Source organism: Octodon degus, unplaced genomic scaffold (assembly GCF_000260255.1).
Source record: "Octodon degus isolate 3935 unplaced genomic scaffold, OctDeg1.0 scaffold00112, whole genome shotgun sequence".
NCBI lineage: Eukaryota > Metazoa > Chordata > Mammalia > Rodentia > Octodontidae > Octodon > Octodon degus.
The window spans coordinates 4601458-4616595 of record NW_004524688.1 but is presented as its reverse complement, the minus strand read 5'-3'; the positions used below and the strand labels follow the sequence as shown (position 1 = coordinate 4616595).

Below are 15138 nucleotides of genomic sequence, written 5' to 3'. Positions count from 1 at the left end.
TTTTTCCCCTGCTCTCCCTACACACTGCTTCTTAGTTTAGCCCCTTGTCTTGTCTTTCTAGGAAGACATCAATAATTTCTACCTGACCGACCTCCCTCCCTTCCTTCCCCTAGAAGCCTGTTTCCTGCTGTGTCTCAAATAACCTTTCAAAAGTGTGCCCTCGTCATGGAATACTGTATATAAAATTTCAACTTGATTTTATGGAGTGCCAAGTGGCCAAAAGTGCTCAGAGATGGCCAGAACTTGAATAATGGGCAGGCTTGGCTGGCAGGTGGAAACACTAAGTTCTTTATTCACAGGGGATTAAAATTTTGAAAGACTTTTAAACACAGGAGTGACATGGAGAAACTGGGTTTTTAAATTTTTATGTGAAGGTGAATCAGAGGACAGTAAGGAAATGTCTACAAGAGCAGGTGAAATCTGCTGGCACAATTTAGTTGAGAAATAAGATTTCCTAATGGGAAGAGGAAAAGGGCAAACTGAGAGGAGCAAAAGTGAGCACAGGGTGACAAGGGAGACGAGGATTAATCTCAGAGTATAGCGGACACATTCGCACATTGAAGCCCTGATCCCGTGTGGGACTTGGAGGTGGGGCCTTTGGGCAGTAATTAGATTTAGGTGAAGCTTTGAGATGAGGTGACACTGATGATGAGATTGGTGTCCTTAGAAGAAGAGGAAGTGAGGCCAGAGCTCTCTCACTCAGTTTCTGCCCTGTGAGGACACAAGAGAAGAAAGATCTCTGCAAGCATGAGATGGGACGGAAATCCGTCAGCATCTTGACCTTTAACTTCCTAGCCCCATGACTATGGGAAATGAGCGTCCACTGGTTAGGCGCCCTGTCTGTGGTGTTTGTTCTGGAATCCTGAACTAAATCACAGAGCTTTACTAGCTTTTGGAAAAGAAACAGACCTCTTGGGAAGGGTGGAGATGTTTAATTTTTAGGCAAGACAATTACAGGAAAAATAAGCTGATATGTCCAGGAGGAAAAGAATAAGTAGAGAAGGATGTAGTCTGGCAATCCAGCATCTTGTCTGCTTTATTTCAGGGATGTTATGGTTTTCTAATCGCTTCTGCAATCTTCCATATGTTTCTCTTGGGAGTATATTCAATTTGCTTTGGTCATGGTGATTGGTTGGTACGGTCCTGGAGTGCCATGATGGTTTTATTTCAGATGATGGGTGCTGTGATTGATTGAGGTTGTCTGCCTTGGGTGTGGGAGTGGGTGAGTGGTGAAATGAGTGTTGTGCTCATCCTTCTCTATCCTAAAGCTTCTACCAGTGAGGAACAGAACAGCAAGAGCAAGCTCTCTTCTGGGTCTGTAGTCTAAGTCATATTGAAGTTGCTGGAAGCTAATTTTAACACTAAATAAATTATCTGAGATTTAGGACCAAGGTCACAAAAATCTTATGCCCAAAGTGAAATGACATTTGATTCCCTCTGGGGGAGGATGTGATTTTTATCTTTGAAACTTGGAAATGGGGTTTCTATGAAAAAAAAAAACAACAACAACAACACAAAGGAAACCCTGGAATTTAGAAGTAAAGTGTGCATATTTTAACAAAATAAATGACCTTACCATATCTCCTTTTCATTCCAAATGGACTTACCAGTAATAGAGCAGGAAGCAGAAGTTGGGCAGAGTGACGGCAAGCTGCAGCCACCTCCAGTGGGGAAGAGCGTACGCTACCCCTGCTAGCACCAGGAGCCCAACGGTGAAGGCGACTTGGTAAAAGATCCCCACTGTTCTCCGATAGCTCAGTCCAACAAACTCTGTAACTGCAGAGAGAATCCAAAGGACAACACATTCAGCACCACTGTGAGCTGCTGCCCAGCTATGAGGAAACCAGAACACCAGCCTCAGATGCATGGGGCAGACTCTAGGGTTTTCCATACAGCTCTCTGAATTTTTAGAAATATTCTTTGGGGGCTTGTTGTATCACAGTTATAGCTGATGTATTAATTAATAGAACTCTAATGCTATATCAGATTTAAAACCAAAGACTTGCCAATATGAACAAAATTATTTAATGTATAGAAAGATTTCAGGGCCAGGGAGATGGCTCAGTGGAATAAGCACTTCCCTGGCAAGCGCAAGGGCCTGAGTTCAATCCCTGGTTCCACAAAAAAAAAAAAAAGAAAGAAAGAAAGAAAGATTTCAGAGTCCATTGCAATTATATTTCAGCAAAGTGCAGAATTTTCACCTAGAATAATGACAGTGATAACTCAAGATTGAAATGAATGTATCAAGCATCAAATTTACATTGTAGACAACTTTTATGCAAATGAATACCTGACTATAACTTGTTCTCTTGCAAGGTTAACATTTCCTTTGAAGGGCCAGCCAAATAGCTCAGTGGAATAAGTGCCTGCTTAGGCAGATACATGGGCCGGGAGTTCGATCCCTGGGCCTGCTGTGCTGGTTTTGACCCCAGGGCATGCAATTGAGACTGGGGATGGTGGCGCATGCCTGTAATCCCAGCACTTGGGATGCTGTAAACAGGAGGATCACTATAAGTCTTGTCTACATAATGAGACCCTGTAGACTCTGTCCTTAAAAAAAAAAAAAAAAAGTTTCCTTTGCAATCTTAGTTATCTGTGCAAAAGGCTAAAGATTGAGAAAGAGATTGAATCTGGAAGTAGTGGCTGCAAGAGTGCATTTTACAACTTCCAGGAATTTTGGAAACTAGTTGTTAAATTTATTATTATCTTGAAATCAGCTATGGTGGAAGTATTTAAACCTAGGAAGTTGGAAAACAACTGCAAGTCCAGGCTTTTTACCTTCTAAGAATCAATTTACCAGCATGATACTCTCTGCACACAGTATAGCAATCAGCTTTATTCCATGACTGCACTGTGGAGGGTGCAGGCGGCCCATGTACGTGAAACTAGAGGAGTGTTATTTTCATATGACAAACATGGCAGCCTTGAAGCTCCAGGTGGACCACAAACCACAACTTTAGCTCTAAATCTTTGGCAAATATGTTAAAGCCTGCAACTAGATATTAACCAAACAGAAATGTATCCTGAAGTATTTCTATAAGGAACTGAATTATTTGAAGTATTTAAAAACAGCTAAATAATTGGATAGAAGGAAAGAAAGAGAAGGGGCCAGGGAGATAGCTCAGTAGCTCAGTAGAATAAGCGCTTGCCTGACAGGTGCAAGGGCCTGAGTTCAATCCCTGGTTTCGCAAAAAAAAAAAAAGAAAAGAAAGTACTCAATAAATAAACACAAATATCTTTCAAAGTGGCTGGTGTCATGCATGAGTTTGGGGGAAGGTTGGTAGGAAGGGGAATAACAAGGTACACATCAAAGGTTCAAGGATATTTAGAAGGACTGGAGAAGAAATGGCTGAGATTGACTTCTCCTTGAATATACATGTACACAATTAAATTCTACAGATTGCATGTTCTAGAAGCCAAATTATTGGTTGAATAACTGCATACATGATCTCTTTGTTGGGCAAATGCTATTTTAGATGCCTGTCTGCCCTGGCAGGAATAGCATTGAGAATCATCTCTTCCTGTCACAAATTTCTCAATTGACTTTAATAGGTTTTAGATCTGTGTGAGCATGTACATTCAAGTTCTCTCATGTCTAAAAAGCTTTACTATCATTACTATTGGTAGGATATTTCAAAATGTCCCTTTCCCTTTGAGTAGATGGTATTCAAATGTAACCAAAGAGAAAGTAACAGTGGAGGTTAATTTAAAAGATCTAATTATAGCTGTGATTTTTCCTAGTATTACTCTGAGGATGGCCTGTTGTTGGACTTTAAATATGCTCTCACAGTCCATGGATTCTAACCGTACTCTGGTTACCACTGAGGAGGGTGTAAATTATATTCCTGATTTTACAAATGGCTTGCTGGGGTGCCGAGCCTACGGCCAGCACAGCATTTGTATTCTCCATCTTTCTTTTCTTTTGGTACCCAAATTGAGGATTAGAGTGTTTTATTAGAATGGATATACGCAGAGCAATACAGTCCTTTTTACATCCAACAGATCTCTCACCTTTGCATCTGTAAGATCCCATCCTATCTGCATAGTGGCTTAGGTTTCTCCTCTACATAACACTGCAGGGTACAGAAAAAAAAAATTCCCAAACAGTCATCCTGGTGGCAAGATGCTTAACCTTATCTCTGCCTCTGTTGTTCTCTTTACACAGGAAGAATGCAAAGTGAGTTGATTAGACAATTTTTTAAAAAATTCCTGGATACAGAATAAATCTGCCAACATTGCCTGAAGCCGGCTCCTCGCTCCACCACCACCTAGCACTACCTTGGCAGCCAGGTCCCTGTCGGTGCCCCCACACCTGCAGCCACAAGCATCCTTACTTAAGATGTAGCCGATTACCCAGCCCGCTTTGCTGACCAGGCCTTGGATCAAGCGGAACAGTAACATCCATGTGTAGTTTGGGGAAATGGCCATGAGAACCCCCGAGGAGGCGTTTATGAGAACTGTGACCAAGAGGCAGATTTTACGGCCGAACCTGTGGCGAGATAAACAACAAAAGCAAACAATTAAATTTGATTCATAAAAATTGTAGAAAGTTCATGGAAGTTATGGAAATCAAATTAAAAGCAGAAATTAATTCTAAATTACAGTCAAGGGTTTATAGCCACAAAAATGACTCCTTGCTTGAGTTCCATTTAGGAGTTTGTATTAGTGTACTACTAATTGACACACAGCCCTGTTCTCTACAGGGCGGAAGAATCTCAGCTCCACATTGTGGTGAGCATTCAGGAAGGATTCGTCCTTCCAGGCCACCCAGTGCTAATGCCCCAAGGGCCTAGTCGGGTCTTACATCATCCTATGAGCTGGACTTTTTGCATTCACAGTCTCAACCAACTGCCCACCTTTACTTTGGGAAAAACAAAATTTGATAGTCAGGACACATGCCTTTTTCTTTTCTACAATACTTTTGAAATTTTGTGTTCTTTCCATGTCTCTATGTCTCTGGCTTCACACAATTTCAAGGTGTTTTTGTCATCCTGGTAGGATGAACTCCATACTTTAGATTTGAGGGAACTCAGCTTCCATGAGTTTAGGGACTTTGGAGAGTTGTCCAAGAATAGAGCACAAAACCCTGGCAAATTAGGTTTAATTATTGTCTTACCACTTAGTATGTGTTTGGCAAGTTATTCAACCATATTGAATTTCTTTAGATGGCAAAGACTTATCCTACCAGCTGGAGAGAGGATTAAGTAAGGTTATTGGAGACAAGGAGCTCAGCACAGTCTTCCTTGCTTTCTTCCTCTGCTTGCGAAGCGGGTACCAAGGTTTGAATGTGTTTTGTCCTCCAGGGATATGTGTGTTGGAAACTTAGTTTCACTGTGAGAGTGTTAGGAGATGGGAACTTGCTAAAACGTGGTGTCTAAGGGAGACCTGTGGGTTTTTAGGGGCCCTGACCTCACAGAGGATTAAGGAGGTTCTCAAGAAAGTCAGCTGTAAAAGAGCAAACTGACCCTTGAATCACTACCTGGTTTCCTGTTTTTGGAGTGACTTGTTCTTCTCATATGTGTTCTTAACATTATGTTTTGTGAGCTTTAAAAATAATCTTCACTGTTTTGGAAAGTTGACATATACATTATATGAAACAAAAGCATGAGATGCAAAGAATAAAGTCATTTGCAACCCAGTTTGCTGGATGTATCCTTCTGTGTCCTGTGTACATGACACAGGCAAGACTGTACAGAGTGGCGTGCTTTCCCACACACTATTAATACTCACCCAGTCAAAATCCCAAAGCCATGAGAATAGTTTTGATAACCAAGAAAACACTACACCAACTCAATCCATTAGAAAAAACTATAATCCTGACTTTCTTTGGGACAAAAACTTCCCTGAAGAGCAAAATGGCAACAGATCTCTAGATAGAGCAACTGGAAGAGTTACAATTAAAATACTGTGCTTTTTGCCAGGCGTGGTGGCACATGCTTATAGCCCCAGAACTTGGGAGACTGAGGCAGGAGGATTATTGCAAATTTTGGATTAGCTGAGGCTACATAATGAATTCAAGGCCAGTTTGAATACATAGTGAGAACCTACCTCAAAGTGCCCCCCAACCCCCTACGTTCTCTTAATGCTCAATTTAAAATGTGACATAAAGCAATAAAGTACACCAAGTGTATTTGTAAGAGTTACTAGGTCTCTATTGTTAAATGCTTCCATCTTTAAGATGGCCAGAGAACTGAGTTGATGTGGTATCACACAATCAAACCTCCAGAACTGGACTAAATAAACCTCTTCTCTCTGTAGAGTTACTGACTCAAGGGTATTACATTACAGTAACACAACATGGACTAAACCAGCTGGATGTCGGAGAATGGACTTGAGACCTCTTACATTTTCATCCTAGTCTGCTAGTTGTGTTCTAAAAGACATCCTAGTTTGCTTTGGATATTTTAAAAATATTTCAGAGAAAACAATGTTATATCTAGTCTTCCTTTCATCCTCTTCAACTAGAATAAATATTTGTCACTAGTATTGCACATCCTAATGGTGGATGAAGACTTTATAACTGCTGTTTTTATTAATAGGCAATGGTGTTCTGTTCACTATTTCAAATACTAACATCATTGTTATGGTTTATGTCTAGATATTTCCCCCAAAGCCTCATGTGGCCCTAGAAGGGGCTTTTCAGAGGTGGCTGGATCTAGACTGTGTGATGCTGAGATTTAGGGTGTATGATTACTAAATGAGTCCACTGATTGGCCTGGCATAGTTCTGGGTGTGAATGGTGGGAGTGAGTGCTACCTGCCCTGAAGGGTGGGAAGCCTGGGCAGAGCATTCGGGACAGAAAGAGGGTTGGTGTGATCACTTGCCACTTGCTGCTTTCTGCTTTCACAGTCTGCTACCTTCCTGTCATGAACAGTTTCCCCTCTGCGATGCCATCCTGCCTTGGAGACAGCTGACTAGGAACTGAAAGCTCCACAAACTGCAAACTGGAATGAACCTCTGCTCCTTTAACTTTGGGTGTTGGGCATTTTGCCTCAGCAAAAAGAAAAGTAAGACAATCATGAATAACTACTTTAGATTGTTAATGTTTTAAACCTCAAATTTAAAGTTAAATCAGTTGCATTAGTAATTAAAAACTTTTTAAAACTCTCTTTGGCCATGTCATGTCCTGATTTTCTGTTAATTGCTCTCTGCTGTAAATATACAACCCCTTGACTTTTAATTACAAACCTTCCAAGGTCACATGTTCCTTAATTTTAGTGCCTTACTCCCATTCTACTGCCTTAACCCCTTTCTTTTATCCTCAGGTTCTGGAATCTATAAACACTTGCTCAAGTGGTACTTCTTCAACATCCATGACTGATTCAGGCACACAGTGTAACAGTGATGCTCCTATAATGGACGAAATCCTTGGATAAGGAAGAGGGAATACTCATCACTGGAGAATCTAAGCCAGGAAACACAATCCATGATGTAGGGAAACTTCACCGTGGAACATGGTCCAATTGAGGATACAGTGCTATTTGAGGATTACATGAAAAATAAACAGACAAGACAGCAAAGAAATGATGGACACTCAGTACTGCCAACTTTATAATTCCTTTGGCTACTTTCTTTTTGGTATATGGCAGAACTCTCAGCATAGAGGAAGGGCATGAACGAGCATCATTTGGTGGCTGGGTAAGGATGCAGACTCTCAGGCCCGCCTAGACAGATGGAGTCAGAACCTGACTTCTCATAGGATTCTGGGGGATCTGCATGCATGTTAGCATCTGGGAAGAGGTGCTTTAATTTCACTCCAGCTCACTTTCCTCCTCTGCAAATAATGGATAATAAAATCTACCTTAAAATCTGCTATAATCCTAAATGAAATATCAACAAATGTGGATTCCCAGTGAAACAGCTTGCACATAGTAGTCTGCGCACAATTTGTTTTGGAAGATCCTGTGCAGTCTGGTAGATTGGACTTTGCTACTTTAATCTGGGTTCACCAGAGCATAGAGACAGAGGGTATTGGCTCATGGGAGCTAATTGTTCGACTCAGAAAATTTGCAAGCTACTCCTTAAACACAACCATTATTGAAAGTTAAACTATATATACTTAAAATTAAATAAGTTACATTAGAAACAAGTTACATTGTAGCAAGCATGCAAAACATACTGCTTCTTAATTATTGGACTACATTTGACTATCTGTGCCCTTGAGGTAACTCGTGCCTGTTGCAGGCATGAGGTAGAAATGCTTCTTTCCTGTATCCTTGTTTATATGCTATTCATATTGTCTTCCTCGCTGTTTTGAAAAGACACCACAATCAGCCATTTGGGTATTTCTTAAAAATTCTTTGTGGAAGACTCTACATTCCACTTAATGATCATTTTGTGTGTGGATAAAATGGGTTTCCATAAGATTCTTTTCCCAAATTCTTATATAAAATCTGAATTTTTGCAGGTGTTAAGTATGGGAAAGATGAGTTGCTTCATATGTTTTGAATCCTGTGCCGATGGTCGTACTTCTGGTCTCCTTGCACCTTCTTGTGTGCTTGAATAGAAGAGTTAAGGATCTAAAGGCCTCGAGACAGCTTAAGAGAAAGAAGTAGAAGCCAAGCTTGACGTCATAGGCCTGCAATTCTAACACTCAGAGAGGCTGAAGCAGGTGGATTGAAAGTTTAGCCTGCACAATATAACCACTTAACCAGGCTGTCTCAAAATGAAAATAAAAAAGGATCTAGGAACCTAATTCAAAGATCCTGGGTTCAATCGGGGGGGGGGGGACAGAGCCAGAGCCAGAGAGACAGTGAGAGACCAAAAGAGAAAGAGAGAGAGAGAAAGAGAGGAAATGAAGGCATGTGCACCATGTTTTGGGTAGGAATACTGAATAATCAGCTTTCCAGGTCAGACTTCCTCAGCAGAAGCAGAATGATGAGGTCATCTAAGGAGGAGGATAATTGACTGGGCATTATCACTCAGGAATGCACCCTCAGGAGAGAGTTGGAACCCACCTCCTACTCCTTGAGTGGGAAGAAAATAATTAACTCATGTCTGTAGCCCACGCTGTGTGCTCCCATGCTTCCCTGGGGGAGCTGAGTGTTCATGTCCTGAGCTCCCAGGGCACAAAGAGCTGCCAGCCAGCTGCCCGGGGGAGCAACACCTGACCCTGATGTCCTTGTCAATGAATCTGTCTCCACTTACTGGGTCATCCCCGAACAGCTGTCCTTGGTTCTGGGGCAATAGCAGTAAAAATGATGACCTTCCTCTCTACTTCGGCAAGTTCCGGGGAGGGCCGTGACAGGAAGGCTGAGCAGCTGGTTACCACGCACAGTGATGAGGATGCTAGAGCGGCCTTTTATTTATTTTATTTAATTTATTTATTTATTGGGTATTTTTTAGGGAAGGGTCTACAGGATGTTCAGGGTCTCACTACTAGATCCGACTCACAGGGATCTGCCTGTTTACAGCCTCCCAAGAGCTGGGATTACAGGAGTGTGCAACCACGCCCAGTCTCAATTGCTGTCTCAGTGCGCTCCGGGGACAGGGCCAGCACAGCAGGCCTGGGGATGGAACCCCCGGCCCCTGCGCCTGCTTGCAGGTGCTTTAATCTGCTGAACTACTTGGCCAGCCCTTACAGTGGCCTTTTAGTTCAGCACCTCTGCTGTCATCCTTCCTCCCTCCTGCTGCCAGATGGGCCCAGGCCCTGCAACGGCACTGAGCTCTCCTTGTGGACTGCAGATACATTTGCTGCTTTTAGTCAGCCTGAGACTAGCATACAACCAGAGAAAGTATTTGCCTATATTTGTTATTATATTCACAGGTCTGGTCTCATCAGGTATAGCTGGGGAGGACACAGAAGGATAATGAGTCCAAAGTATGTTTATATTTATTTCACAGTTAAAAATATATTTTATACATAAATATATAATCAAGTCATGCAATTATATGTAATATGTAGTTATTTAATATAGTTATATACTATATATAATTATGCATAGTTACAAGGGCTGATTAGAAACATAGTGTGTGTTTAAATTTTAAGTTATTACATTAAAAAAACACATTGCTACAAATCCCTCTCAAAACATCCTGCTTTGTTTCAAACACATTTATCTCACTCTTCTCACTTTCTGAAGCAGTCTTGGAAGCAGTTCTTTCTGATGTAGACATTCTTTCCTGAGTGTCTTTACCAGATCTGATAAAAAAAAATCTAGTGACTGCTACTGCTGAGTGTCACTCAGCAGAAAAGCAGTCCTATAAAGGCATCACTGTGTGTCCTCACCTACCGTCCCCAAAGCCAAAATGACCATGGAAGGCAAATGCTTTGACTCAGTACAGCACATCCAGGCAGACAGGAGAGTGCAACTGGAGACTCCCAGGAAAGAAGACTTCCAGAACTGCTTCAGAACATGGCAAGAATCATGGGATTAGCATGTTTGATGTGAGGCCCAGTATTCTAAGGTGGCTTAATGGAAATGAGTTTTTTATTGTAATAAAAATTTATTATTATTTTTGTGTGTGTGTGTGTGTGCTTGTGTGTGTGTCAGGGCTTCACTACACAGCTCAGTCTCATAGTGATCCTCCTGTTTTCAGCCTCCCTAGTGCTGGGATTACACCACACCTGGACTCCATCTCCAGCTCAGCATGCATGGGGGCAGAGCCAGCACAGCATGTGGTGCCAGGGATCAAAACCTGGCCCCTGCACTTGCCTAAGCAAGCACTTAGTCTGCTGAGCTATCTTGCTGGCCCTTAGAATAGAAATTTAAATATTAATCATATTATTTGATCACCCTGCCTATACATTTGCATATACATTTGTATCTTACTAGGTGGCTGGTGATTAAAGAAACTAGTTTGTCTACAACCTCATATGCAGTGTCTGGCACTGAGAAAACACTCAGTTCCTAGCCAGCATTATGAATATTTGATAATGACTTGAGTTGGCCCAGTTACTTAAAGTGCTTATCAGGCATAAAACAAGCGATTCTGTTCCTTTTCCTTTTGAAGACTCCTAAAAATAAAGAGTTGGTCATCAATAGATCAAAGACTCATGCTCTAAGGATCTTTAAGTGATGTGGGATTAAAATGCTGGGTGAATCAGATGCAGGGCTTGCTTGCTTAGTGTGAACGCCGCATGGACTTCTCTGAGAGGGCCAATTGTTATATGGCCTCTCTTCATCTTTGAGGGGATTCTGGCTCTGTGGAAGGGTCTCTTCCTCTTCTGGGGTACACTGCCAAGTTCCACTTTCACTAGACTCATCATGTGCATGGTTCTTTCTGTACACACAATCCCATGTGGAACCATGAACCGAATTAAGGAAGTCTGCAGGCTGACAGACAATGGGGACATTCTGTGCTTGGCCAGGTGTTCAGGACCCTGACGCATGAGGGACAGAGAAGGATCAAAAGAAACTCACAGGGCCTCAAGGCTCATGACCAAGTTGGAGGCAATGAGGCCAAAGAAAAAATAGGGATTACAAAAGGAATTAAATCATCTTTTACTCTCTTTCCTGGCTCTTGGCTGTTGGATAGTCAACAAGAAAAAAAGTGCTGCCTAGTGCTGAAATGTCTTTCCCTAATCCTAGAGCATTTGAAAATAAAGGCATGAGTCATTATCAAAGTGGTAGAAGAAATCTAAGACTGGGAAGCTGCCCTATAGGTGTTTCACCTACCTGTCTGCTAGGTAGCCAATGGCCACAGCACCAATAAAAAAGCCTGCATTCACCACTGACTGAAACAGGTCCAGCATCCAGGAGTTGGCACACACTAGGTTGAACTGTCCAGAGGGGAGACATGTTCCAGGCCAAGAGGGAAAGAAAGCATAATCGTGTTAGACACAGGTCAGCCAGAAGCTCACTTTAAACTATGGATATGGCTGAGTGGCAATAACCCAACAGTTTCTTGACCAGGTTCTTTACGCCACCAAAATACGTGTGCCTAAATCCATCTGGCATGCCACCTTACAGTGTGACATCTGACTGAACTAGAGGAGTGGCTAATCAGCTAAACATACAGAATGATTCCACTTATAAATAAATCCATTTTTCTCCCAGTTTTTTTTCCTTCATTTTTCCTTCCTAAGTTTAATACACAGAGGTAAATAGCTGAGTGGACATAACATAGAAGAAAGGAGGAGACTAGGTTGTTGAGCATTTCTTAGCTGATTTTTTAACAGTTAGAGATTCAGAGTGTCTAGCTAATTGCTATTGCATTGCTTTCGTCTGGAATAGGGGGTGGGGTCAGCAGATGCTGGCCCGGGAATCAGGACATTTGACTTCTAGAGTTAATTCTGCTGTCACTCAATCTGTGTTGAACATAGAACTTTGCTCTATTCCGGGTCTCAGTGTCCTCTTCTCTGTACAAAGGGATGGAATTAGCTGCACTGTAGAACCTCTTAGATTCATATAGCGTTGCGTCCACAAACCTCTATATTGCAATAGCCCACACAACTGTTCACTACTATCTTTCAAATGAAGCTCCTCTGACCCAATGTGCATTTTGCACAGCACATCTTCCCGTTATGCAAGGGGTCCTTTTAACTAAACTGGAGTGCTCACTTTTATTTTCAGGGTAATTTCTCTTCCATTTTGCTTTGTCTCCAATAAACACGTCTGTGCATATTCTTTTCTCCTATTGGATTGAAGCTTTCAATTAGATTTTGCTATGACTCTACTTTTGATCAAAATAATTGTGTGACAGCATGATCTCCAGATCAAATGATTTCCTATGGACGGGGGGCAAATTAAAGAAGAAAAACAGTTATCAAGAGACGAGCATAGGGGCTGGGGAGATGGCTCAGTAGAATAAGAGCTTCCCTGGCAAGTGCAAGGGCCTGAGTTCAATCCCCGGTTCTGCAAAAAAAAAAAAAAAAAAAAAAAAGAGAGAGAGAGACGAGCATAGTGACTCACACAGTGAAGCACCGTCCAGGTGAAGGCCACACGTTCTCCCTGTCTCTTGTGCGGTGGGAAAGCAGAGGGAGAGGTAGAGCTTCCAGAAAAAAGAGGAAGCTTTAAAATATTCCCTTTCCTGGCATCAAGTCCTTTGCTTGTTTCTTACTGCTGAGACTTGCATGAGCTACAATCATTGTCAGAATCTGAGGCAGTTTTAACTAATCCACTCATACTCTAGACAAATTAGAAGTTGCATGCTTTCACTTGGAAACTAGGATTTTATAATATACATCAACACCAAAGAGCATGTCTAGGCAATTTAAAGAACCAAGCCTTTTCTGGTTTCTTCCCTAGGAAAGCTCAATTATTTGCCTTTTGTGTTCAAAGTCACTTACCTCGGTGACGATGGAGGAGCCAGGTGTGTCATATACCCAGGCATCCTGACAGGGGCTCAGAGGTAGGAGGCTCCCGTTGCCAGGCAGGCTGGACAGAGGGTCCACGCAGCTAAGGGTGCTCTGGTTCCAGTCCACCTCATACTGCATGCACTGGCTGAGGAAGGCCTCGTCCGCAGTCCCCAGGCCCGGCACTGTGTAGTTGAGCTCCTCGGCCTGGCTCCAGCCGCATCGCTGGCTCAGCTCAGCCACCCCGGAGTTCCTGCATCGGTGGTTGGGGGTGAAGCCCAGGAAGACGATGCCCACATAGATGGGGGTGAAGGCAGCCGAGAGAAGCGTTAAGAGGAAAAATGTTTGTTTCTGGAAAAAATGGAATTCCCCTATATGCTCTAAAATATCATCCACTGATGGCATGATTCCTGGAGGCTACAGCCCTAAGTCCAGTACAATGTCCCAAGTGCTGTTGCGAGTGGCTGCAGCCAGCTCAGTGCAGCTCAGGACGGAGAGTCGAAGGGTGAAAGTTAGCTGACTTTAAGAAAGGGACCAGCCTATGGGCCAGGCTTGTGCTTGATTCGGCCAACTTCAAACTGCACCCCCCTCTAGTGAGGGAAGGTCCTGTTGCTGCCCGGAAATACTTAGAGAGGCCCCTGGGGCGCAATGTTGTGTTTACTGTAACATCATTCTCTCTGAGTTTGCCTCTGCCTCTTGTTAGCGTGCAAACAATCCTTTCTCTGTAACACATGGGGAAAAAATCTCAGTCTCTGCACATATCGTCGTGTGTTAATCTTTCTCTATCGTGCCAGGTGTCCAGGAAATTAATATATTCCTATCTCACCAGAACAGCTGGCCTTGGCGTCAGGTGCGGTGGAAAGGGCAGCACTTTGGGCTGTGCTTGCCTGGCATAGAGTGCACCAGGGTCTCGCGTCACACTCCAGTTCTGCAGCTGGACTCTTTCTACAAACAAGTGGGCTCGGAAGGCATGCTGTGACTGCTTGCTTTGATTTCTCCAGATGTTATCTTCCTGGCCTTCCCCTCAACCATGTGAGCAGAAGGAATAAAATGTTTGCTTCACACAGAGATCTAGTACGAATGCGGATGAAAGCGTTTTGTGTCATTGTCTTTTTTCAATCCTAGGTATTTCTGAAGTTAGAGGTGTCTCTTTAGGATGGTCATCAGGGCATCCAAATACAAAAGGACAGGCAGGCCATCTTTCTTGCTGGGCAGGATGACCCTCAGAGCATTATAACTCTACCAAGCAGGGGTGGCTCTCTGATATACCTGCACAATACAGCCCTAGAAATTTAGTCCAGCTTGCTTTTCTCTTCTCCCTCCTCTTTCTCCTTTGTTGAACATGCACTGAGTGTAGCAGCACGGTGTAAGGTGTAGACTTGCTGGCCTCTCCGTTTTCTTGTCTGGCTCACGCAGAGCCTCTGCAAAGGCCAAGGCACTGCAGTCCCTTGGTCACTTACTAAGTGATAGACAGGTCTGGCTGTCCAGGGACTGCCTTGGAGGTGGCCAGAGTCCTCCGTGCATTAGTCAGAAGCTGAGGCTGCCGTCAGCTCTTCTGTTATTCACCGGAAGACTGTGGGAGTGGGCAAGTTAAAAAGTGACTAAGGCTGTCCAAACTCCCTCTGCTCCCAGGGATGCGAGAAATCTACAAAGGTTTGCGCTTGATTTGACTCATGGACACAGTCTGTGTCTAGACACCAGATCTTTGCACCATGAGCAAGAGGGCTCCAGATGAGGGAGGACGATATCGTGGGCCAAAGGGAAGTGATGTTGAAACTCATTACAAATTGCTTAGAGGAAATGATCAGATAAGACAAAGGTAAGGTGTCAGATCACTTACAGCACTGGATTTACACAGTCATTTGACACTTTTCCTTCAAGGCCCTAACACAGGAGTGAGT

At 43.0% G+C, this 15138-nt stretch overlaps 1 protein-coding gene across 1 annotated transcript in view; it reads right to left on the bottom strand.

Moving 5' to 3' along the window:
• Slc22a2 (solute carrier family 22 member 2) overlaps positions 1 to 14521 on the bottom strand; it is a 38717-nt gene extending 24196 nt beyond the window's left edge. The window contains exons 1-4 of the mRNA XM_004639436.2: positions 13232 to 14521; positions 11619 to 11722; positions 4335 to 4489; positions 1608 to 1776 (exon numbers count right to left, since the gene is read on the bottom strand). Coding sequence (XP_004639493.2) covers positions 1608 to 1776; positions 4335 to 4489; positions 11619 to 11722; positions 13232 to 13642 — 839 coding nt within the window. The 5' untranslated portion in view covers positions 13643 to 14521. The remainder of the gene's footprint in view (positions 1 to 1607; positions 1777 to 4334; positions 4490 to 11618; positions 11723 to 13231) is intronic.
• Between the last annotated feature and the right edge of the window lie 617 nt (positions 14522 to 15138).